The sequence below is a fragment of the Pelmatolapia mariae genome, linkage group LG1 (assembly GCF_036321145.2).
Source record: "Pelmatolapia mariae isolate MD_Pm_ZW linkage group LG1, Pm_UMD_F_2, whole genome shotgun sequence".
NCBI lineage: Eukaryota > Metazoa > Chordata > Actinopteri > Cichliformes > Cichlidae > Pelmatolapia > Pelmatolapia mariae.
In genome coordinates, this window is record NC_086227.1 from 37,702,530 (window position 1) to 37,729,542 (window position 27,013).

At 40.0% G+C, this 27,013-nt stretch overlaps 1 protein-coding gene across 1 annotated transcript in view; it reads left to right on the top strand.

The window, feature by feature from the left end:
• The window catches only part of LOC134631753 (neural-cadherin-like), a 307,958-nt gene that overhangs the window by 207,444 nt on the left and 73,501 nt on the right, over positions 1 to 27,013 (top strand). The window contains exons 27-29 of the mRNA XM_063480307.1: positions 8,262 to 8,476; positions 22,515 to 22,642; positions 26,345 to 26,466. Coding sequence (XP_063336377.1) covers positions 8,262 to 8,476; positions 22,515 to 22,642; positions 26,345 to 26,466 — 465 coding nt within the window. The remainder of the gene's footprint in view (positions 1 to 8,261; positions 8,477 to 22,514; positions 22,643 to 26,344; positions 26,467 to 27,013) is intronic.

The window sequence follows — 27,013 nt, forward strand, 5'->3', positions numbered from 1 at the left end:
CTAGATGAAAGATCTTGCATGTTAGCTGTCACATGCTGCCAGTTCTTGTTTCGAATCCCCAGCAAACAAGTGAACTGAAGGAGAGTGTCTTCATTAGCATAAATCACTCTGTAAACAAGGCCAAAAGCAGGGTGAGAACATTTCAACAAATCCTTTCAACTACAAACACCGATGACGAAATAAGCTCTTTGGTGCGTCTGTGGTAGAAGAAACATGATGACCCTGTTTAAACTTTGCGTAATTCAGCCTGATGCCTTGCGTAGCCTCAGACTCGACTCTTTAACGGTGGAAGTGAAGGGCTATGTGCAACCAATTAAATACAGCACCAGTGTGTGCCTAAGATTTTATCACTGTCTCAACTGTACCTCCGTGCAGACTTTGAGTTTTATGATGAAATTAGCAGTCAGTTCGCACACACAGACTAGAGCAGTAATGTTCTACATTCTTGACCTCTGTAATGGTTAGATGTGAACAAAATAAGTCACATCTAATTGTTTACCAAGGGTTAAAATGATGTCAGCAGCAGACTCCTCCTGGCACATGCTTGTTGTGTTACCATATTCCACAAGCAAAGGTGCAGCACATCAGAAAGGATCATAAATGTTGCACTTCAGTGTGTTTTTTATTCACTATGCTGGAGTGATAATTAGGAGCAGGAATTTCCAGCAAAAATACTATACATTTTTAATTCATTGTTGCTATTCTTCAAAAGTCACATCCATCCATCTTCTCTGGCTTACTCAAAGTTGAGTTATAATAGTAGCGAAATAATCAGGATATTTTCGATGTCTATCTGACCAGCAGGCCCTCATGTATGATCCAGGGTGGATTCCAGGTGGGGTGAGATTAATAATCATGGCAACAAGTAGTAGGTGTACACCAGGATCTCCTCCCAGTTGGGTGCATTTGGAAACTCTCCAGGAGAAATGCACAACCTGATCAGATGGCCAGACCACCTCAGCTGACTCTGTTTGATGGGAATGAGCAGTAGCTCTTCTCCAGGCTACTCACCGCAATGACTGGAAAATCAAACCTTTTCCTTCTGCCTCACCTCTCTGCTCACATTAGCTCACATGCATTACTGCTACACTCTTCCTGTCACTAGTCAACAAGATCCCAGAGACTCTAAAACTTTTTCACTTCGGTCAGCAGCTCTTACCCAACTTAGTGGGAGCAGCCACAGTTTTCCAGTAGCCTCAGAGGTGAAAACTCTCATTCTGACTGTTGCACACTTGGCCACAGACTTTCCTATCGTATGCTAAAGATCATGTTTTGATGAAGCAAAGTGGAATCACGCCCATGAATATTACAAAATGAATACTTTGGTTTTAGTCTTATATATAGAGCTTAATTCTAACATCTGACAGTGCTCTAGAATAAAATTATAATGATCAGCAAAACAGATTACAGATGTTGCATTCTGGGTAGAATATCTGTCTTGCACACTGATGACATACATATGTGCATGTATTTGGCCTTTGGACATCACATAAAACAAAACCATAGCAGCTGCTGTTACACATGTTCTCTGCTTTAGAAAAACACAACACAAATATTCAGGTACAGCCATATGAAAACACACAAATCTATGTGCTCTGAACATATGTGACAGCAGACGAACATAAAGCCTCATCACACATGTGTCCTCTAAGCTTTCTTGCTGTGATTTGTGGAAGTTAATTTTACCCTTCAGCTTCATTTAATTAGAAGCAGCGAGTGAAAAGGGCAGGATTTGAGTCTGGCTGGCTCGAGCCAGCATGTAATGTGGCTCACCGCTGGACCCGAGCAGGATGCCTGGCTGGATCCCTGTTAGGCGTAATCCCTGGATTACTCACATGCACACAGACACGCACACGCGCTTACACAATTATTAGCTATTCCTCTCACTCCTAGTGTTAATCTAATCCACAAATAATGCTGCAACCATTCACATATGAAGAAACCTGTATATTTACTGCTCAAACAAATAGTTTTGTCTTGTGGGTCAGAAATAATCAAATTAAGGTTTTAATCAGGTTCATTAAGAATCAAAACATTTTCTGATATTATTTTTTAATGCCTGGCTGCATGTATCCAATCTTTGGCCAGGTCCAGACTAAAGCATCACTGAACACTGATTTTTTTTTATTTGTACTGTTATCACACAGCAAGAAAGTTCCTGGTTAAATAGCAGTTGGATATATTTTCTTTCATGCATCACTTTTGTAATATTCCAATGAGTTTCCAATCCTTTAAAATACAAACAAATTATCAGTGTTGCAGAATTGCATAGATTCAATCATTAGGCATTCACTGTAATCTTTTAAAATCTCTGAAACTCAAGAGAACCTGTCTGGGAGGGTATACTGTAGGTTCCTTGAGTAATCCCGGTTCTCAGAGTAGTACGAGTGAGATGTCATGCTATGGGATATCTGTTTATTCCATTTAGCTCATCATCAGACAGCTCACTCGTGCTAGTCTGAGAACCGGGGTTATGCAAGTAACCTAACATTTTCATTCCTAGCATTGTTTCAGTGTCTTACTAAGAGATATGGAAATGAGAAAAAAGACACAAACAGGTCACAGCTTCTGCAAACTTAATCTTCAGATGAAGTAAAAGGAGGTGTGGAGAATGTTGTCAAGATATTAGGCATGCATGAACCAACCATCTTAGGTGCAGAGACTGGCCTGGGCTTCAGTGACACCACAGCCTGCATAAGTGCCTTAATATCACTGACATGTAGTATGCCACAGGCGATTTAGCACACATTTCAAAAATGATTATTTGAAGCTTTAGCCATATGAGTCTGTCATTGTCATGGTGTATAAGACAAATAATACGGTAAAGCATAAAAGGTTCAGCTTTTCAGATTGCAATCACAATAAAAGGGTTTAAATTATTGCCCACAGATCTGGGTTTACATTACATTATTTACATCAGCTGTAGATGCCAAGAAGTTCACAGCTTCTTTACAGAGCCTATAAACATGATTTCAGTCATGTTTGAAAGCTGAACAACAACAACAAATCTTTAATTCTCACCTGATTTGCAGTCACAAAAACGTCCACCACATTTAACATTTCATATCACATCTTCTTGCATTTTTTATTTTTTTGGGCTCCCCTTCACACATATACTGTCAGAAAAAACACATTTCCTCAAACTATCTCTTATTATTTCTTATTCTCTTCAGATGATAACCTTTGACATACTGACATGCAGTAAAATTAAGAGTTATACACGACAATTCCAGCAGTCACGAGGGGTCACTGAAAGGTTCAAGAACAGTTTTGTATTCCACAAGCTGTGAACTGTCTGAATACATATGGGATTCAGGAAACACTCTCCACAAGCATCATCAATACACCAAATGAGAAAATATCTAATGTTGTTTGTTCCTCCAGTAATGTTCCACACGTCGATTTTCCTCCTGTGTACATTTGTGTTGAAGCGTAGCAGCACTAACTGCTTGATGAGCTGTGTATACCTTTTTGTAGTTGTGCTTCGTTAGGCTTGTGCTTTCCCACTCTGGACATATTATGGACTTATAGAACTTTCAGTTGAGTAAACGTGCTTTACATCCAAACCTGGATACATAATTCATGTTCTATGAATAAACATACTATAATCAAGTGTAAACAGCACATTTCCTGGTATTTTGGAGACTTTCAGACTCGGAAAAGACGACCCTTTACTGTAACTGTGATGCACATGTAGACTTTCTATTTGGTGTAACAGCAATGTTAGCACATGTTGTGCTAGCATTTAGTGGATCTGTCATAAGGCTGAGGGGAGTGAGCAAGAACTGCTCCATAACTTGGTGATCAAGGCTTAAAACTGAGTGCGTGATTAAATGCTGGCTCTAAAGTAACATGTTCTGCATCTGTTTTATGAAAACTGAATGCAAGCCAAAGTGGAAATGCAGGAATTGCTTCTTTGTGAAGTATCAGCCAAATAGATGACAGGGAGAGAACAAGGCAAAGCAGCTGAAGCTGCCAACCCAGAGATGCAGATGATTGTCGCATTTTCAATCACGTTAGAGTACCTGAGCTCTGTAACATCTGATGTGTGATTCTGCTGGTTCAGAAGTGGGGAGCAGACAAGACAGTGGATGTCAGGAAATGAAGATAGAAAGGAGAAGAGAATAGAAAGGAAAAGGGGGATTTGGGAAAGGCTGGGGAAATGAGACAGAGTTGGATAAAGGTGAAGAGAATTAGGGGAAAATGGGAACACATGAGAGAGGGAACAGTGGTAAAGAAAAGGAGACTAGAGGATCAAAAATGGGAAAGGAAGTGCAGGGTAGCAAGGAGAGAAAAGAGGAAATGATAAAAGAACACGATAATGAAAATGGGAGCAAGGATAGAAAAGAAGAAAAGTGAAGGGGGAAGAAATAACACATGCAGATAAGATAAGAGTTAATAAAAGATAGAATGGCTGTAGGATAGTTTTCTGCTCTTGGGGCTTTGAGATATGACCCCAACGCATACACACACACACACACACACACACACACACACACACACACACACACACACACACAAAAAGATTACAGTCCAAGATTGAAGGAAGAACATGCAGATAATCGAGGCACTGGGATTAATAATGAGATCTGGGAAGTGAGGGGGTTGAGTGGAGGAGTGGGATTACAGCTCCCGGCCCAGCGTTAACAAACGCAATTCCCAGCAGACAACGAATGAGCAAAACAAAGCTGCCTTAAGAGGATTGGAGAGCTTCGCAATTGTGTCTAAAACTATGCCTCGGATTGTCTTGTGCTCAGAGAATTAGCGTGACATCACCAAAATGAAAATGCAGGCGTGAATGTTTTCCTGGTACCTCCAGTCTTACACACCAACAAAACTTTTGAGTATGAATGACTTTTTAAAGCCTAAGGAAAAAAACCCAATAAGCAACAAATAAATAAAAAGGTCTAAAATCACAGGTAGCTTCTTCCTTCTTTTATTTACTTTTCTTACAAGTGTTTCTTACCAGTGAAGTGTTGCAGAATCCTTATTGGTCCATGGAGTAAACTGTTCTTCCACAGAACATGATGCCATAGGGTGTTAGTGCAACCTGCTGTTATAAGCAGTAACCTCAGGGGCTGAAAAACCAAACAAATGTGCCAAAAACTGCATTTCATCTGATGGCATTTTGAAGCTGGCTCTGTAAGTAGAGAAGTCTCCGTTACAGCAAAAATGAAAATGTTTTCTACGCAGCACTAAAAGTAAACAATTGTTTGGCTTCTGAAGTTTACGCTGCCTTGATTGACAGGTGTCCTGTTACAGGGAGGAGGAGCTGGTCGCTCTCTGATTGGCCTCGTATCCACTAAACTGAGTCACAAGACGTGACTTCTGGACTGGGCTTGTGGAGGATTTTATGAACCACCTGCATTGTATAATTGTAGCACTTCGAATTGTCCACGCTAGCATTTCCTGATAACGTAGAACTTCACCCCCTCATCACCTAATTCCAAGTTCCTTTTACCCTGGAAGTTGGATCATTTATCAGTGAGTGATGGCAAACCAGAGTTGACCACATTCCAGTTGTAAAAGTCAGAAAAATAGGTTTTGCTTTCTTGTTCAGACTCAAACCCGTACAGACGCGTTTGAAGGTAGCATTTTCAAATAAGAATGTCAAACTGTGTTTTTCAGTAAGTGTACAGAATGTTCTCTTGTTAAATCATACAAAGCTACTCTAGTGATAAATATGTAGGTAGAAAGCACATAATCGGACCCCATTAAAATGGCGAAATTGGGCGTTCTTTGGTGAAGATGTGCACTTTATAGTGGAGAAAGCCATTGCATTGCTTTAATGTGGCATTTAATGTTCGATAGCTATAACTGTAAGGGAGATACATTCAGGCTTCATACTTGGACTATAATAAAATGCATATGTATTTGCACTTCTAAACAGTGCTGCAGCACAGTCGCAGATAGAGCATGATTTTTGTTCAGTTTTTTTAACAAGTCACAATAAAGCTACATTTGTAGTACATCTTAAAACTTCTGTTGTAAGTTTATGCGTGCTGCTGGTACGCGATTGCCCCGACTTTCCAAGTGGGGGAGTTTAGCTGAAAGATTTCGACTGTGAACTGAATTTCTGACTTCCGGCTCAAAATACAGCACAACATTGATATTGTAATTTGGTTTGGTTTGATCAAAATGCATATAGAACCCATGGTCATACCCATCTTTTCTATAGCATGTGGCTTTAAAGTGGAAGTTGAAGTGTTTTTGTGAAGAGTAGATGTGTGCTAGTGCTGTCACCTTTAGGTGGATCAGAGCTTGTCACCTGATTTGAAATCAAGCTTTACACAGATGTGTTTGAACAGCTGGCATTTCCAATTAAGAATGGCAAATTGTGTTTTTAGTAGGTTTACACTCTGTTTTCAAAATCTTTCTCAAGATGAATCATTCAAAGCTATTATAGTGATAAATATAGTGGAAAGAGCATAATCGGTCTCCTTTAACATTACAAAATTGGGCACTAGCTTCAGTGAAGACATGTTCTGTCAGAGTGCCCTTCGAGTTGAAAAAGCTATTACATCACCTTAAAAAGGCATTTAATGTTTCATAACTATGATAGTTCTGATTCTGCGCTGCTTATAGTGAATTCAAGCATCCTTTTCTCAAACTGTGAAGAAAACCAGGGCCCGGATGAATAAAACTCTGTATACAACTAAAGCTGTTTACCCACAAAGGCTCAAATGTGCGTGCACCTTCTTTTTGCATTTGCATTTCACACAAACATACACGTGTGCAGGAAAAGGTGTATGAATAGCATTTGTGCATTTGGCTCTTGGTGATTCATGGAGATTTCTTGTACTTGATGGTTGGCCATTGTTCAAGTCAGGCAAGTCAGCACTACCCGTCTTGTGGCAGAGTGTAACATCTTGTTGTATATTACATTAGCATTCGTCTAAAGTGTTTGTTTGCCTGCTTGTGTTCCTCCATCTGAAGGCAGTGAAGTGACACATGCCTCCTGTATTTGTACAGGTGTCATTTATTGTATGTGGGCTGCATGATTTCTGAGTCTGCACTTGTTTGTTTGCGTGCACATGCATTCACGTGTCCTCTTTCAATTCTGGACAAGAGCAGAGGCAGAAAAATGAGCAAGAGAACGAAGGAACATTTGGATGAGAAATGAGCTGTCTGCGGAACACTAAGGAGATGTGTGAATGCAAACACATAATGGTGGAAATACACATCCTGTGTGGGCTTGTAGGATCCACCAGGCTCAGACTCAGAATATCTTGAGAGGCAGTTGAAGTGTGAATAACATAAACCAATGAAAAACTCACTTATTAGGAGGAAGAGAATTCCCCTGGAGAAAGGCATTGTTGTTCTGTTTGTGTGTGTGTGCGTCTGTGTGCGCAAATTTGGAAGGGAAGCTGGGTGTACAATTTTTATATTTCTTAATTGCTGGCAACATGTGGATTGAAAGAAGGGAATTTTTATTTTGCTGAAAAAAATCCATGACTTTCCCGTGAGATTCATTTCCAGCTACTAAACATGAAAAGATGAAAGCTTTTAAAAAAAAAAATAAGAGAAATTGATTCAGGAATGTGTCGAGTTTAGATGGTAAAATGCACACTGTGAAAAGGCAAGGGAAACAGATGGCTGCAATAATATAGTCCCATTGTTGTTTGGGTGTATGTTTTTTGTTTTTTGTTTTTTTACATTTCACTGGTGATTACAGAGAGTAATCACCACTCAACAGAGTTGGACATGTTTTTATGTCAGAGGAAAAATTCCTGATTATTTCGTACTCATTTTATGTATTTATAAGATTGGTCATGTAGACAAAGAAGATGCAATATACGTAGATAGAAGAAACCTGGCATTTGTAATTTACAGGCTAAAGTGCTCCCAGAGAGAGAAGGTGAGAGGTGAAATTTTGACAGGAAGCAGTGGTACAAATGAGTACTTGAATATGTGGAAACACAGAGAGAGGAGTTTCGTAGTGATGTTGTGATTCTCCCTGTGGTTTTGCCACTAATGAGAACATCTGCATCAGTGAAACATACGAAATGAGAGAGCGAGATAGCCGAAGGGGAGCTTAGTCTGAGAGGGGAAAACAACTAGACTTGGAGACACGGAGAGCAGACGTGGTGCAAAAATACTTGAAAGAGCTAAATATGGTAAAAGGTTCAAAAAGGGGTTGAGAAAGATCGGGGTAGTGTTTTAACTGAATTTTCACAAAGCGGTGAAAAAATCGGAGCCATCTCTTTATTGCGTTCACTAACTCGTGTCATTTCGCCTCTTGATTTCCTCTTTGTCCCAAGGTGCCAGTGCCCAGCTCAGTTCGAGGGGCCTGAATGCCAGCAGAACAAGCACAGTTTCCATGGCAACGGCTATGCCTGGTTTCCTCCCATGATGCCCTGTTTCGAGAGCCATGTGTCGCTGGAGTTCATCACGGACGTGGCTGATGGCCTGCTGTTGTACAGCGGCCCCTTAGCGCAGCTGCAAGCCTGGGACCACGAGGACTTCATGGCTATAGGTAGGAAATGTGTTTATTTCGTGTTCTGTATTTTTATTACTGGGGTCCAGTAAAGGAAAAATATTAATGCCTGAGATGACTATATTAGGGATCTCATTCGCTGACATCATACATAGCTAAGAGTAGAAAAAACTGCTGGGAACTCACTAAGAGCAGCTGAAACCTGGAGGGATTATTCGTACAAGTGCTGGCCTCATTATTTGACCATATTTAACATGAATATCACAAACAATACAGAAAAGCCTGTCCTGCCACATTCTGAGATGAGGAAGAGATTACTTTTGTCTTTTATCATTACTTTATCATTTCTGGAGCAGCAGATAAATTCTGCAGATTGAGCTTCAGAACAAAGAGCGACTGTTTTATTCTTCCGCATTCTCCCCAACTTATGAACTGTGGTATTAAAAGTGCATAAATCATATATACTTCTCACCTTTTAGCATTATTTCAGACTCCCAAGGTTGCATTTCAGCAATTCTTGAAATAATGATGGCACTTTCAGCTTTGCAGTAATAAAAACTGTTTTGCTTAAGGGGGGCTTAAAAGTTAAGGTAATAGACATTTTTAGATGAGGTAAATAATGGAGGGATTTAGTGTGGGAGGATTAAGAAGAGGAGGTATCATTTCTGTGTAGCTTTACTCTAAACAAACAAAACAGAATCCAGACTATGACTGTGAAACCCAAATGGAGGTGCTTTTTCCCCAGGTGGTACGTCTGTGGTTGCCAGCGGTACGTGAGAAACTTGAACTAATTAAAAAGAAATAGAAATAGAAACACCTAAGTGCATTTATTTTTTTATTTTTCCTTATGTAAATCATTGATATACTACCCTAAGAACAAAATACCTCTTGGGTAAACGGCATGGTGTGGGAAAAAACTAGAGACAAGCATCAGCATGTTCTCGTCTAGATGCTGGGTTGAGTTGAATATTTCAACATGTGTGGTTGAATTTTACTGTTCATCAAGGCAAGTTGTATATGCACTCATCATTAGGTATGGCAGGAATGCTCGGTGCAAGTAAACAAGCGTCTCCAATTTCTGGTTTAATTCCCTGTGTATTAACTTGCAGTGCACTCAGGATTAGACAGTAACAGTCATGCATACACAATCCTGCTGTTCACTGCAGTGATGTATAGCGTGAATATTGGTAAGAAACTTTTGAAAATAGGTGTAAATTGAGCTTTATCAAGGTTTCATCTGTAGCTCTTAAGGGAAAATTGGGTCCCTTTGTTTTGTTGCAGTGGCAATATTCTTAAACTTTGAAGACAATAAATCTTGTTGAATAGAGGGCGGTAGGCAGGGATTATAGACAGATGGAAACAAAGAACAAATATCTTGTACATGTTGGTATATTTAGTGTTTTAATCTGAGAGACTAACACCTCCTTGTCTCTCTTGCTACTCCTTTCGCCTCGTATTGCTCCTCTCTCTTGGGAGAGATGCTGCTGTTCCATCACTGCCAAAGTAATATGTGTGGGAGGTGAAGTCCGCCTGGAGAGCCGGATGAGTTGTGTGTCTGTGTATTTGTGTGTGTGCGTCGGTGTGTATTTGATGAGCAGGTTTGCAGTGTAAATCCTGAATTATTTCTTTAGCCTTTGTTGGTGTCAGAGGATCTGTGTGCGTTTGAAAGCCAGCCAGTTTGTGCTATTGGGTCCTAAAGACTTAGGATTAGGTTAGTTGAGTTGTTAGTGGAGTCGGTGCACAGTGTGTAATTAGAGTCAGGCTGTACATATTTAGAGCTCTAATTAACTTGGGTCAAGGTTGACCTACTGCATGCAACAAATCCATGGGCAAGATTAGACTGTGCTGAAGCTTAATATTCCTGCATCGCAGTATGTACCAAACTGCGTTGTGATAAAGAGCGTTCTTTACGGGGGGTTATTTACAGTATTTGTATATGCGAGCTAGATATGTGATCATTTTGCCTGTAATCTCCACGCTGGATTTTGAATTGATACTAATAATAATGTTAGTGTTAACATTAAAAGTATAAATCCAAGTTTATTTTCCAAGTGGACCATAATGCTTCATAAACCACGTCAGAATGTTGCGTTCGCTCACTGGCCCCATGTGTCTGGGGCAGGAGCAACAAAAGTAAATACAGGAAGAGCGTGCTGTGTTCTGCACTATTGGAGAACACAGAATTTATCTTAGTCGCTAGCTCGTACACACCTTTGCACATCTATAGGACCTTACCGCACTGAGAATACAAAGCATATATGGCTAAGGGACATTTTCTTTAGCTCAACCTTTAATGTGGACCAGAGTTGGACCACGTTCACACCATAAACGCACCGCGCTGGAGTTCGTCCAAAGGGTGTGGTTGTTTTTGTCCGTACCCGACTGCAGTTATTGTGTTCACACCTGTACAATGAACCACACCAAGTGGGAAAACAAACCAGAGTTCGATTTAAACGCACTAAACTCTGCAGGTGTGAAAACACCCTGAGGTATTCGAGAGCTAGACAGCCAGGAGGTAGTGGAACCAAGAAATATATTTTCAAAGCTAGTTGTTGGACTGGTCTTGGTCATTTTCAAATTTTTAACATACCACCCAACCACAGTTCATGTAGTATGTACCTGTACCTGTCGCCTCATATTATGTAGAGAGCTTGCAGCAAATTCTCCTTGGCAGCTTCATTATTTGCTCTGAGAACAGACTTCTCCATCTGCAAACTTTCCATTTAGAATCATGCACCATGTAAGGGAAATGTAACATTGTAGAAGTCAAGATAATATTTTGAGGGCTACAAAAAAAGGTCTGCAACCACGATACAGGATCCTTCAACCACCACTAAGTTAAACCACTGTTGATGCACATATCCAAACAGATTTGTACTGTCATTCATCAAATTTCCCAAACCGAGTGAAAGTCATTAAAGCTTTTCAAGTCTGGGCGGTATTTCTGAAGGAGGTGGCCTTGTTCGTCTACTCGTAGCTTGCTTAATTCAGTTGTGGTTGCTCTACGCAGCTGAACCAAGTAATGGGTGCTGTTTTTCTAGCTCAAAGCAAAGGTTCTCAAAACCTTTGACAGTTTTCTACCAAACTTTGTCTTCCACAATGTCTGACACTTTCTACTGCAGATCTGACATTCACTCTTTTACACAACTGCTAGAAACCTCCTGTTAAGGTAAGGAGGGTGAATACTGACACTATTCATAGATTGATAGCAACTGATGATTGGCATTCAGTGGGCTGTTTACATTCCAAATGTGATGCCCAGTGATGGCTAATATAAGCCACTGTATTTATATACACATCCTTTTCAACCTTTTGTTTTCTCCCACTCTGATCCCAATTTTCTATCAGTCACTTACAATACACTAACATCCAGGTTTAATTTTAATGAAACGAAATCCTCAAAAGAAGAGCAACAACAAGCTGTTCTGTGTTTTCCATGTAAAAATCCCATTCAGCTCCATGTTTTTGCAGCACTGGCTCTGTGGCCCACCAGTGGAACCCCGTTATCACTTTGAAAACCTGTTTGAAACAGTCCTTGATGTTTATATCAGCACATTTATTCTAAAAAGGGGCCTTCAATTAACATTTAACATTTTGTCTTTCAGACAAGTTTGGGAGTGTACAGCCATTTTCAGATAGTAGTGGATGATTTTCCAGATAAACACAATTTATCCTTTTAGCTTTTGCAAAATAAACATTCATAAAACGACCACTTCCTGAACTATTATCGATAATACTTAATAATCCACCCACACCGAAAACACAAAGAACACATTTACCAGCTGCAGTCGGGGGAAAAACCTCAATAAAATCTGATATAAGGATCATTGAATTGGGAATGCATGATTTTTAATAAAAAGGATCACCATATATAGTAATAGCCAGCCTTTCATACACAAACTGTGTACAGATGTTTTTTCTTCAGCGTCACCTACATATCAGACAGAAATGAAGGAAGTGAGAATAATGTCCAAAAATACATGTCTATATACCATGAAAATTATTATTTCAATGACTTCACTGTCCTTGTGTAAATTAACTGTACTCAAAATAGAAAATCTAACGTCCAAAAGTAAAGGAAGTGTATAATAAAGCTTGCATTGAAATATAATAAACAATGAGCAGCAATGAGCACATTAACACAAAGCGCAAAGCTGATGAGAAGAAAGGGACAAAAAGCACCATTTTTTACTTTAAACATTTTAAGGTGACACAAACTCGCTGACTGCACTATGAACCTGATTTCTCGAAACAAAAAAAAACTTGTTTTGTTCAAATATAATTGAAAGAACAGAGCTTTGAGCATCCGCTTCTCCCACTGATGCTCAAAGCGCCAAACTGGATTGATGCTTAATTACGAGAGGAATCAGACAAAATGGGATGATTCACTCCCAAATCGGACGCGCTGTGAACTGAATGCTGAAGGTCTCATTCTGACATGAATCCATTATGAGTTCAAGAGCTGCTCAGAAAATTACATCGTAAGGTTGGAGGGGTTCACGCCAACTAATGCAGGACTGAAAATGTAGTTTGAAAAGAGAATTACAATAATAAGAAAAGAACTGGAAGAAAGAGGGGAAATGTGCATTTGAAGGATCAAAGAGAGGACAATATGAAATGTCAGGTGGATTCAAAGGAGAGTGCTGCATAGCCTCGTTTTTTTTCTACTCATGACTTTCTATTGCGCTAATATACAGCCAGGATTTTCATTTTGAATGTATTGCTTTTGTATGTGTGAGACAGGCTTGTTATTAAGCCTTGTTAGGGCTGCTGTCCATCGCGGTTGATCAAATTTGCCAGTGCTTCACAGAGACACACACACAAACTTCCACTTCAGCTTTTTATTGAGATGCTGGTTTGCTGTTCCAAAGCCACCCACTCATCCGCCCTTTATCCCGCCGGAGGGCAGCTGTAGCAAGCCAGCCCTGCTGTGTAGGCCAGAGAAGGTGTAAGGCACTCACACACATAAATGCACACTGGGAACATCGCCGTGTACTACATCCAATCTTTGGCCACTCAGGGAGAAGAGATTACATGGTTATAACACAGAGTTGGTGGAGTTAGTGTGTGTACGTGTGCAGGGCTGAATAATACCCATACCTAAGCTGACCTCTTCTGTTCTAGCTAAGACCAGAACATTGGATGTTCCATTAAATCCATTTACCTTTGCTGGCATGTGAGCTTTAAATGTACATAAAGGCATTTTAAGCTTAGGACGACCATGTTGGTTAGCAGCTCAGGGTCAGTTTGTTCTACGCTAAGCTCCGGTTACACGTTTTCATGCGTGGAGCTCATCCAGATTTCCAGCACAAAAGAGCAGCAGTCAGAGAACAATATTTAGTTTTGCTGAACAATGCTTTACAGATACTGTATTTAAGAATAACCTTTTCAAATAATTAGTCAAGAGGTGCTTCTCGTGCCACGAACAAACACCAGCTGTGCGGCGCTGCTTTTGCGTGAAAATAATTTCTGGTTATTTTAGGACCTGCTTCGGGGATGCTAGTTAATCAGTTATTTAGATTGCAGTGCATGTTAGAGTGTGCTGTAAAAACAACATAACGAGATGCAAACATAAAGCCGGACCCTACGGTAAACTTTATTTGCAGACTGTTGAGTTGAACTGCTGAGCTGAATTTAATTTCTAAGCATTAAAACCATACCATTAGCAAATAACAGCACAGGGCAGACACAGAAGACTTGCATCAGTATATCAAACACATAAATGGTTGTCACTTTGTATCTATCTATCCATCCACTTCTGGTTCATGGGGTGCTGGAGCCTATCCCAGCTTTCACAGGGCGAGAGGCAGGTGCACCCTGTCACGTAGAGACAGGCAACCACTCACCCTCACATTCACACTTATCTCCAGCTAACGTAACCCCATGTATGTTTTTTGGACTGTGGAGGAAGCTCGGGTACCCGGAGAGAACCCACACATACACAGGGTTGTAATGCAAACTCTACAAAAAATGCCTCAAGCTGGATTCGAACCCAGGACCTTCTCACTGTGATTCGATAACATGCCGCTTTCTCCATGAAAGCCTGACTGGGAAGCTGAAAAAACAAAACAGAAATCTATGTCCCAGCTGTTAAAGAAAAAAAAGATTTGGGTGAGCGAAAATTGATATGAATCGTTTTCTGTGTGTGTATTTATAGGCTGGCTTCCTATTATTTCCATTTGACATTACAGATTTGACAAGTGTGGCACTGTCCTCGCTGCCCCTCCACCTGTCTGACTGACATTTACTTTGACATTGTCTCTACCGCTTGTCACCGCTTCACAGCGTGACCCCGCGGTTATCCAATCTCTAATATACTTATTTACCTCAACACACCTCTGTTACACACGGCTACAATAGTTGCGTCAAAGGCAGATTATGTGCCCTATTTTAATCAAGCACAACAAGTGCAAAGCAGTAGGTTCTCGGCACGACTGTGTGAGCATCTCTAAGCACACCTGCTATTTTGGTTCCCGTATGTGCAGCAGCTCAAAGCTCGTAGTGCTGAAAGAGTTGTGCCAATCACAGTGATGCATGGCAGCAACAGCTCAACAAATAAAGAAACAGCCTTTCCAGGAAATCATATTTTGAAATGTGCTTATTTGCTTTCTTGTATAAGGACTGGAAGCTACCCTGGCTCTCTCCAGAGAGAGACTGCACTATTTCTCGATGGGTTCACCGAGTGAGTTTTGGAGTCGCCGCTAGATTGACAGGCAAGTGAGAGGAACCAGGAAATCACTGCGCCTGCCAAGATATTGTCCCACGCAAAACCCCAAGAAAACTGCAATTACAGTCACGACATTATAGGTGACACGAGTGGTATCAATCATGTGGCTCAAAACACAAAAAGAGTATTTTCCGAAATGTCAAACCGTTCGTTTAACGACCCACGTTGCGTTTCTATATGTTGCTTGAAAGTCCATAAAATTTAATGTAATGTACCTTCGAGTCTGGCAGCTTGACAGTTTTATTAGCGCTGCACATATAGCGGCTCTCTTAGCATCACGATCCGGCGTGATCAGCAGTGCCGCAGTTTGACCTCGGCTGTTATTAGGAGATTGTTTGTTGCGGTAATGATTTGTGCCCAGTGAGATCAACAGTAAATGACAAACATGACTGCAAGCGTCAGACCTGCTCTGAGGTGCTCAGACAAACACACAAGACTGCTCTCCCACTCACAGACACACAAAGTGTTCCAGCCAGGGGGCAGCGCTTGTCCAATCGATAGACAAATTAACAACACAAATTAAATGTGTGTAATTACAATGCCCTTGCGGAATGAGCAAAGTTGGCCGGCAGGGAGTCAGATAAGGCTTGCCGAGAGTTTGTGTTTATTTCAACTTTTCTCTTGAACCAAGAGGAGCGTATTGTCTCGACTTAATATAGATGTGTATTTGTTCATATTGTGCTGCTATCCCAAAGGAGGTCTGAGTGATGAATTAAAGCCATAAATACAAAAGAAAATGGATTGAGCGAACAGCAGCACACATAAATACACAGATTCGCTTTGGCATTACCTTCAATTTCCACAGAGCTGCTATGTAGCAGCACCCCCCAGCCTAGCTCTACTGTGGCTTTCAAATGGGAACTGCTGCTGGATGTGGAGATCCAATATGCGTCGGCTGTGGGGCTGGCTAGCTAGCTGACAGATCGTTTATACAGGACGTTCTGTGCTATATTCTTGCTGTTTCGCCTGCTGATTTGTACACAGACTGACTTCTGTGGGAACTTGTGTACATGCGACTGCGTTTGTGTGTTTGTGTGTGTGCGCACCTTTTAGGAGGGGGGTTATGTGTGTAGCGGTGTGATTTGTAATGCTGTTTATGCAGTCCATATGCTCTCGCTGTGACTCCTGTGTATCCTCGGGCCGTCAGACGAGGAGGACATTTTTCATATTTAAGAGCCCCCCCCCTCCACCTCTGTGGGAGTTCAAACCCGACTTGCACACAAAGCATACACTTTCTCGCCTTCTTGGTCTTTCTTTCTCTCACTCTCTTGTCGCTCTCAGAGTAGGAGGTAATGAATTACGTATGAGTAGCAGAAACGAAGCACGGTTATGTGGATGAGCCCTTTAAGAGCAAAGTCTTGTCTTAACCCCTGGTACACCCAGAGCATTTAAAAAGAACGCTGCTCCCTATGAAGATGTTCCCATTTGGCCTGCCAGCCCGCTGCACTCCCTGCTAACCTCTCAATCCTTTTCTTCTTTTCCTAACCGGCTCTGTTTGTTTGTCTCTGTGTTACTCTTTCACTCAGTGGGCTTCTGTTTGCCAGAGCACCAAAGGAGAAGTTCAACAGTAGTTCTTATGTTACAGTTATGTTGGGAACAATAAAGATTTTTATTACTATGTTATTTTATCAGTGACAGATAAAATAGTAATAACTGCTTATCCAGTGACTCTCTACTTGATAAGCAGAAGACAGCTGATGGATGGAGTATGTTCTTCACCTTGGTAGGTATATTCCTGGAGACTAAAGTAATCACACAGTGTGGTGTCTCACATCATTCAAGTGACCTGTGGTCTAATTTTTTCGGTGTAGCAGCCGGGACATTTGTGACCTCATAGATGATATCATACTCTTCCATCAGCTCGCATCAATATCACCAGTTCCTACAATGTAGTTTATAAATAAACCAATGAAAATGCTTTAAATGAGCTTCGGTTCAAAAAGCCAAGATTCAAGGATGTTGTCAGAGATCAAAGACCGCAGAGGTTAACCAGGGAGTGAAGCATCCACCTGTGCTGAAGCTTGTACGCCTGTGACAGTGGGTGCTGCACTAGATTTCCTAATTGCTTTTCCTGTTCAGGCTCCTGCTTTTCCCACATCCAGTCGGCAAGAGGAACGGCAGACTGTGTATAAAAGACAGTTGTAGCCTCCAGGTCTCAAAATTGAAGTCAGTGGAAAAGTGCACTAAAATTTCGATTCTCTTTAATGGCATCCATGGGGTGACTCCTCTGGTTGCAAAAAAGAAATGTAATTGTGTGAAAGTCTGTGAGAAAACAAAACTATTACTCACTTCTGACATTTTGAGTATATGGGATCAAACTAGTATGTCCTTTTTAGCAGCAAAAAGAATGCAAGGTGAAGGTGCTTTTATTGTGAAAGATGTCCAGGAAGTGAGGACAGTGGCCCAGGTTTGTAGCAGATTTTGGGAAACATCAGTGGTGAATAATCCTGACGTTCTGTGGAATAGAAATAAGCAAAAGGTATTCACACACGCTTTAATTGATGTTAGTTGCTCATTAACAAAAACAACAGAATAATTCAATCAAATAAAAATCTTGACTTCTGTGATGATTTTAAAAGATTGAAGCATTTTTTTGTCTGCCATTCTGTTTTCTCTGCTCATTACTTTCTTCTCGCTGTTGTTTTGTTTGCATTTTCTGCCCATCTGTTGTCACCTTCTCTTATCTGCAACTTTCTCCCAGCTTTGTCTCTGCTGTCACTTCCCCCCTCCCACCATTACTTTTTCCTCATGTCCTCTCCTTGCGTTTTTCCTCCTCCTTTCCCCTCCCGCTTCTCTCCCATCCATGCTTCTTATTCTTTCTTTCCGTGTGTTGCGTCTTCCCTGCGTTACTTTCTTGACACCTCTGAAGTTTGTTTTATTCTCCTGGGGAATGTCACGTCAGTCCTGACAGTTAGGCTTCTTGGCAGCGGCGGACAATCAGCTGGTCAATCTGCGGTTGAACTTGTTTTGTGTGCCTGTTTATGTGTGCACTTTTCTGCACCTGCCTCCACCTGTGTGTGTTTGGTTGTTTTTTAATACATTCACAAACTGTTTTTCTGGTAGGTTTATGCAGGTGCCCTTTTCTGGCTGTCACTGTATTACCAGCTTGGCCTTATCTGGATGCTGCAGTGTTAGCGTATGGAGGGTTTGGGGTGAGCATTGGCATAAAGATAGATTCAAGATAAGAAGAAATTCCCCTGAGGGTGGGGATGGGGCAGTCTGAAGAATTGCAATTGAAAGACTTAGATATGCGAGATAAAGAAGAAAAAAAGGTGAAGGGTCCCAAGCAGGACAGTAAATGAGAAGGGAATGAATGAGGCAGCTTAAATGTCGGGGAATGAGCTGAGCCTAAAGAGAACAATGTACAAGTTAAACAAAGGAGGAAAGCTCTGACTTGAACTGATATATTGAATTTACTCTGTTCTTTTTGGTGAATTGTCTGGCCTTGGCCAATGTATTAAAATTAATTGGATCATTCCTGAAGTGTTGCATCTACTCATCCTGCAGCTCAATGTCCAGGAAATTGAATGGGAGTTGAGAGGAAAAGAGAGGCCAGCAACAAACTTGCTCTAGCTGACTGCGGTTTGAAAAATGAAAGTGCCAGGGCTTTGTTTTTCTTTTTTTGCTATATGAGAGGTAGCATAATGAAGAATGGGGCTCTCATCACAAAGCCACATCTCAGACTTGACAAAGCAATTATAAAAGACCAGCTTATCATGTGCTCACTAGGACCAAATTTCAACAAGTCCTCCAAATAAACAATGATATTGGTCGTTCAGAATGGCCTGTGCAAGCGTTCCACTTTAAACATGTGGAAAAGCCATGGCTGACCTACAGGAAGCTGAAAAGGAGAGTTTGACTCTCTCTTGGTATATATGTGTTTCTTTAGGTTTCACTTTCAGCAGCTGGTTTTACCCACTGTTAAGGTGACCACACCCAAACAAATGATATGTGGGACAAACAGTGTGTTAACGGAGAGAGGTACTGTAGTCTGAAATGTGAATACAGCTAAATTACAAAAATAAATATGTTACTTTATTGGCATGTATTATGTGGAAGACAAATGTTGTATACAGTATTTTATTTTGAAAGCCAGCTTTCCAATCGTTTTCATTAAGTACAACAAGCCAAATGCGATAGTCTTCATTAATTCCTTTTTTTAACTGTTATTTAAGCAGCTCTGCCTGGTAATGATGGTGTTCAGCATGCATCTGTAGATCAGCACAAATTTTTTTATGAGCTGTACAATTCTTTAGATGTTGATCGCAAACTGGAGTCATTCTCTGTTGGTGAGGGACATGCTGTGCAGAACCCATATAACGTGAGATATCAGGTCACCTCTTGCACTCTTCAGATTTAGCAAAAGATTGTAGAAAGAAAAAGACACTTTTAGAAGGGAGCTGACAACACACTGAAAAAACAAACCTATTGAATCTCCTCAGTAAAATTGGTAAAACCATTTGCATTCGATTTGCTAAATATATTTTGGACCATGTTTTGAGTAAAGAGTACCCAGACTTAACAGCTAAAATACATGCTAATGGCAAATGTAATGTCTAACATTTCTCAATACATGACACAACTAATAACATTAGCTCTTAAGCTCTTTGCAGTGATAGCTGAGGAAACTTCCTTAATTATTTTGTCTATTTTTCCTTCATTAGACCGTAACAATGTGGCAAGTTGGTGCAGGTGAAAAGCAAATGTTATGTCAGGAATTTAACCAAGAACCAATAGTTCAATTCCCAATGATGTTGGCTTTTGTGCCCATGTGAGACACACTGTAACCAACTAGCTATCTGGTTACTCCTAGAGTTTATTTTTAACATTACAGTTAATGAGTCTCACTATATTAATGCAAGGATGGTCATCAACACACCGCCACTCTACATTCATAGTGGCTACTTGAGAAAGTCATCGTCATTGTTCATCTGTATTGATAAAAACTTTACTTTTTTGAGGGGAAACTTAGGTTTGTTACAAAAAATCAGACACAGGCTCCAGATGTAGATGTAAAATGTATTGTAACTTTAGTAAATAGTATTTACACTTATTAAATATTGTATATGTCATTTTCTGACAAACATAGGTACTTGTGTAAAAAAAGAAAAAGAAAAAAAAGAATCTGCATGGGTTGCATTGAACTCTCTGGCATCTTTTCAGTGATAATGTTTTTGCACACAAACATTAAAATAATCACATCTGAATACATGTCATAAGTGAGGCTGATAAAAAATAATAAAATAAAAACAGTGCTGCACAAAAGCACGGTAAAAAGTGAAAGCTGTCAGTAGAAAGCAATGGTGACTTATTTGAAAGCGGCACAATGTAAAATGTCAGTTACCGTGAAGAAGTTAATGAAAGAGTGAAGCAAGTCAGGAGGTAAAAGACACAGACAGGAGATGAAAGAGTGCTGATAGGCAGACTGACATCGCAAGAAATGCAGCTAGAGGGATGACGAAAGCAGAGCTGAAGTCAGACACACACGGCGGATTGAAGAGCGCTAAGAAGGGAATTTGATTTTTGTCAGCCTCTTTTGACTTCAAACTTCAACTGACTGCAGCGTGAAGACAAATGTCAGAGTGCAGAAGTTGTGAAATCGATGCCACAGTATTTTCTGTCTTAATTATAATTCTAGCATATACTGAAAGTACTTCACTTCGCCAGACTTGGAGTTAACAGAGAAAAGCCAAATGGGAGTATTCTAAATGAACCCTAATAACAAATGCTTTAGTTTAAATTAAATACCTAATTCTGGCAGTGGGTGTGTGGCATTGTAGCTTAAGGGGGGGGCAGTGGGTAAAACTGGGAATAATAAGTTGTTGGACATGAACTGTGACGGCCTATTATTATTTTTAATTGAATACAGCCAACAGAGACATGCTGCCGTATTGACATGAGCCATAATTTCAAAACATAATTACGACATATTTTGTGAAGTCACTGCAGTCACATTTGTAACTCTCTTTTCACTAATTTCTAATTGGATCGTACTCTTCATAAGTTATTTTTTCTCACCCGCTGGAAAGTGGAAGTGCAGACTGTGGACTAATGAAACAGTAAAACAGTCCTTAATGTGATGATCAGCTTCATAAGAGTCATGCACGAACTTGACCTACTTTTCATGAGCAATGTCAGAGACTGTATATAAAAGAAGGAGGTAGCTACGGTGGCATTACCCTCTGGTTTAAACGTGTTATGGATTTCTTAAAGCCAGAAGTGACCATATCAGCCAAGTGTAGCAAGCTTGGCTGTGTTAGCACAATTAGCTTTATAGTGTTCCATATAACTTTTTATTAGAAATGCTCCAAAAGGCACAAACACAGCCAGGAGGTCCAGTTTAGTGATTCATATTAGGTGGTGGGGGACGTCTAGCTGAAGACACCAGCTATAGCTATCTGTATCAGGAGTTACCTGCCAGTCAACACAGCCACACCTCTGTGAATTCAAACTTTACAACTGGATTGGTTATATATGTAATTTAGTGTATTTTTAAATGAACCTCTAGTGGCCATTTCAGGAAATGTAGTTTTGGATACTGCTTCGCCCAGAAGTTGCCATTTGAACATTAGAAGTGATAGGAACGACGATGAAATGACCCAGATTTATCCATTTGCCTTAATGAAAACAGACCTCGGAGACTCTTTGAACACTGTTGGAACCATTAGAGGCCTAAAAATACTTCAATGAGTGGATATATCGGAGACCTTTTTCCACTGAGTCAATAAATTGACATTTAGAAAGTTGTGGGTGAGAGTTCTGATGCAGACTAAGTACAAGCTGCTGTTGCGTGAACTAAGAAGTCCCTTCAGTCCCACAGTATAAGCAGATGTTTAGTGTTCACTGTTATGTGTCAGCATGAACTTTTGAAGTTCGGCATGCGTGATGATGGATTGCCAATGCCGGTTGGTCTCTTATTTCCTTACACATAGTGCAAAGCACACAGGCAGTCTTAACCACTTCATTAACTTTTAATTTCCCATTTGAGTAAGTCAGAAAATAGAATGTAATAACTTTTGTCTGATGTTTGTTGACTGCCATGAAGAAAAAAACTAGATCACAGCAGCCTCTGTGCAATAATCCTCATTAGAGCAAATATACAGAGACAATATTGGCAATTTGGTACTTTATGTTGGGGTGCATTCTTTAATTTATAACTTTTCATACACTACTTAATTCTTTGGCATACATTATCCTGTTACAGTGGTTTTGCTGCTGTTTTCGAGACTTCAGTACCAGCACCAGATTGGTTGTCAACAGAGCTAAAAAGTGCTCATATTGCAGCTCTGAAAACTAATTTCTCAACTCACCCCTCACCTATCCTCCCTCTCGTTTTCTTTCTCTATCTAGAGCTAATAGATGGGACCCCCACCTTGAAAATCAACCATGGCTCGGGCACAGTGGTGCTACAGTTGCCAGGCAACGTGAACGTGGCAGACAGGCGGTGGCATCGGCTGGATGTCCGCAGCAACAGCAAGGTGGGTCGCTCTCTCCATTTAACAGCAGCCATCATCTATTTAGCAAATAAGTTCAAATAAATTCACATCGCACTGAAAATTCTTTTTTTTTTATCCAGTTTTAATGAGATTGTTTTTGTTTTGTTTTTTTACTTTTAAAGGCACATCTAATATTTTCATGTATTCAAAACACATGAATTTGTAAATATGGATTTTTCTTTCTTGAATATAATTTGTTCTTACCTTTACCATACATTGCATTCACCTTCTGCAATCATGTATAAATGTCACTGTCTTTGCATTAGGGGATATGATGCAGTAAGTAAGCTGCTCCTTTAGTTGTGCAGATTGTGAGTAACAAGCCTACAGTTCATTTATTCAGGTAACATTAGCACCAGAGTGATTCTGGGTCTTTGGCCCACGTGCTAAGTGATGAATCAACCCAATGTTGGTTGAAATATACTGGCTGCTTTACTTTGTATATACATATAAATGCATGCAATGTGTTATTAATCTCGGATAAAACTACAGTAGTGCGGTCATTTTTTAAAAACTTACCAGAAATGTATTGCACAAGATAGTTAGCAGTTTTACAGGAACACCCTGCTTGTCTGCTCAGCTGTGATGCTACTCAGAAAATTGTAAAGCTCGGAGCTGAAGTCGCTCTTCTGGTTAAAATAAGTGATGCACACTTTTGAAATTACCCCAAACATCAGATAACAGCCCAGAATAGTCCACTAATATTCCTTCAAAATGTCCTTGTATTTAGAAGATTTAAATTGGCAATTTCTTGGGAATACTTGTTAATTTCTTAACATATAAATGCACATGACAAGTGCCATTCAAGTTGGAATTATTGTTAATTGTTTGACAGTCCAAAATAAAGACTACATGGCCAGCAGGAAGGGGATGGTCCAGCTATGAACCATTGATTGTGCCAGAGTCTATAAGAAGGTGACTCTCTGGCTCACCTGAATAGTAACCTCAGTAAACACTTATACATTTATGGTCTCATTTGCTAGTTTTAAGTTTTATTTTATAGAGCATTAGTGCTCATTGGGTAAATTATGCCCCCATTTAACATCAAATACATAACAAAAGAGTGTCCCCATATCTCATCAAGAGGGAGAGACCAAAAATATTGACACTGAAGCTCTAACATGGGAGTTCACTGTTTTATAGGCCATGTCTCTTTTTTATTTACAGTCTTTGGGCCAAAAAATTAACACCATGTCAAACTTTTGAACTGAATGTTCTTTCTGGTATATTTGATAAAGCTGCTGATTTGTATGTATGATCTCAGAGATGAGGTTATATATTTAGTATATGTCCTAGACTTTAAGCATCGCCCATTCGGCTCCACGCAAACCTTTTTAATATTGTTATTTTCCAGGAATCTAAATGGGGAAGACGTCGTGATTAAGTATTATAAAACCGTCTGCAGTGTAGAGTACAAAGGAGGATAATTGCAGACAGATGATTGCAGTAGCCCTCTTGCAACATCTTCTGCCCCAAATAATTGCAAGTTAATTAAATTAGTGTGAAATTGGACTAAATCTTTATGTCGTTAAGATTATTCCGCATATTATTCGCCTATCGTATATCAATGACAGTTCCTGCTTCTATTATTAGATGCTGTGACATAATACAGCATGAAAGCTCCAAGCTCCAGTGTCACTGTAGGCTTTGGGCACCTAAAGGCAGCTGGACTGGCTGCATCTCAGCCTTCTTTCATCCCAACATCCCACTTCAGTACCACTTTAGAGCACTTCAGTAAAAGCACAGGACTGAGTCACATTTTTTTACACACACTGCCAGTGTGAAGCCTTTTCATATTCAGCTCCATCAGAGGCCTCTCAAACACCTAAAATTGAATAATTACACTTATGTCACCCTTAATTTATAAATGGCTTAATTTAGCTCGTTACTCAAAGACCTGCAATGTTCCCCAGCCTGCCCTTCAAAACACTTATTACGCTGCCTTGAGTTCAGGTTAATATTATAAGAAAGGAGACGCCGTCAGAGAGCGTTCACTCTCGCTTCTCACTAGTGTGACTAAAATTTGTGTCTCATTTATGGCTTTTGCCAAACTATTCAATTCGGTACCTCACTGTCACAGAAAACACCAATTTTGTTCCCTGGGTTTTTTTTATTTCTTTTGAATGAAAGGAAAACAGCTTCAGGCTTAGCTTCCCATCACTACACGTACAAACACAGGGAAATTTGTTCGATATTGAGAATGAGAGCAGCCAAACGAAAGCATGCAGTGAGACTTTCGGGTAATGCGATAGCATTATTCGGAATCGCGTGAACACTACAATGCATTCAGACTTTTGTTATTACAGCGAGGATTATTCTGCACCACAATGGTATTATTCTAAATCACATGTGAATCTATTCATTTGTCCTGAATAGTCAGCTGCGGCTTATCCAACCTGGTTGTGTGACAGAATGAGATCCAAAGTAGGAAGGACAGTGCTGTTGTTGGGAGATTTACTCTGTGATTCAGCAGCCAAGAACCAAGAGCAGTGTTTTTGTTTTTTTGTTTTCTTCAAATTAAGTAACATTTGTGAAAATGATAGATCCAAAGAACCATTGTCTCACTGTCCTTCATTAAGAATCACAATGATAAATAAGTAAACCATGGTCTGCTAACAGGAACATGACTTGATTAAACTTAAATAAATTATTTACATAAAATCGGCAGCGTTAGCTTACAGGGTTTGTATTAATGTTTAATCATGCAAACACGTACTGTTTACGTTACTTTATCGCTGCATGTAAATCCTGTTTTACAGTGAAATTATTATTATTATTATTATTATTAATGATGTAAATATGAGAAAAAACGTGCCAAAATCATACTCGAATGAATGATGTAGGCATCATATTTGGAATCTGTTTTCACACAGAGGTGATATCAGCAGGTGTAGAAACAAAACAACACATAAATGCCGTTCTATACAGCCTGGTGTGTTTGTTAATCATCTGTAATGAGTGTTATCCAAATCACAGAGTATTCTTCTTTTAACTGATTTATAACTTTCAATATCTGACAGAAAATAGAAATACTCCTGTTTGGTATTACCGAGCATAATGACATTTTTTCTGTGTGTTCCTGACGTATGTCTGAAAGCTTTTATCGTGGATGTGTGAAAAGTAAGTTAAAGGTGTTGTGTTTTAGCACACTGATGACTGAAACTGTGCTGGCACATACAGGCTTTTTATCCAGCCGAGTAATTATAATGATTTCAGCGCCAACTTTTTTGGAAGGTTAAGGCAATGGACCAGATTTTCCCCAAAAATAATTTTCAGCCCTCTTACATGCTTTATTCTTTTTTTCCTGTGATGTGAGCCATCGGGTAGCGTGTGTGTTTGGGTTAAAACTTTACTAATTACTACAGGAAGGAGCCTTGTTTACTGAGAGGTAAACAGCAGATGGAATAAAGAGTCTAGTTAACTGGAATAAGCTGCTGTGGCTTCTGCTTAATCGCATTCTTGTTAAGGCAAGTCCACATGTTTAAGTTGTCATGCAGCAGAGCAGTGCAGTACACACTAATGAAAGAAATATGAGTCAGATGCCGTTCTCACCATGGTAATAATACTAAAAGACCACTCGTTGGCAGGAGAAAGTACACTCATTACAGTTCAGAGAAATGACTTATTTGTGATTTATTGAAGCTTTGTTTGAGTACAACGTGCCCTGGTTTGTTTTCTCTGCAGGAAGTACGTTTCACCCTGGATCGATGTTCAGGGGCAGCGGTGAAGGAACTGGTGGGTAGCTGGTTGACCTCTCAAGACCACTCTTCCTGTGAAGTGATGGGTGTTACGCCTAACACCGACAGGTAAAAAGAAGCACCTGAACAGATGCGTGCACACCACGGACTTTCTCACTGCCTCAGACTTGGTTTGCTTTTTAATTTGGCCCATGTGTTTGCAGGCTCCCATTTTTCAACAAGACTGCAAAAAAGAAAATGTGTGTCCTTCAAAGTTGGATTCTCCTGCTTTCATGGTGGCTTGATTCTACTTCTGAATGCACCCCAGCAGTGGTTGGTTGTTATGGAGTGCTGGGTGACCGTCTCCACCGAAGAAAAAACTAAATCGCAAACATTTTCTTTAATACAAAATAAGTCTTGTCACCTTGCATGGTGAAAGTTACAGCTGCGTTGGTCATTTATTTTATAATGAGAACTAAATATTACGTGGTAAAATGAACGTATAGCCGGATGAGACTGTATGCTCTCTCTTTGCTATAAAACCTCAGAATTATTTTTGCAAAAGTAACAACGAATTTAACCCAAAAAGAAATTACACACCAGATTTAATAGAAACTGTTTGTGTTGTCTTTTATGAGTTTATATACAGAACATGTGATTAAAAAAACAAAAACAT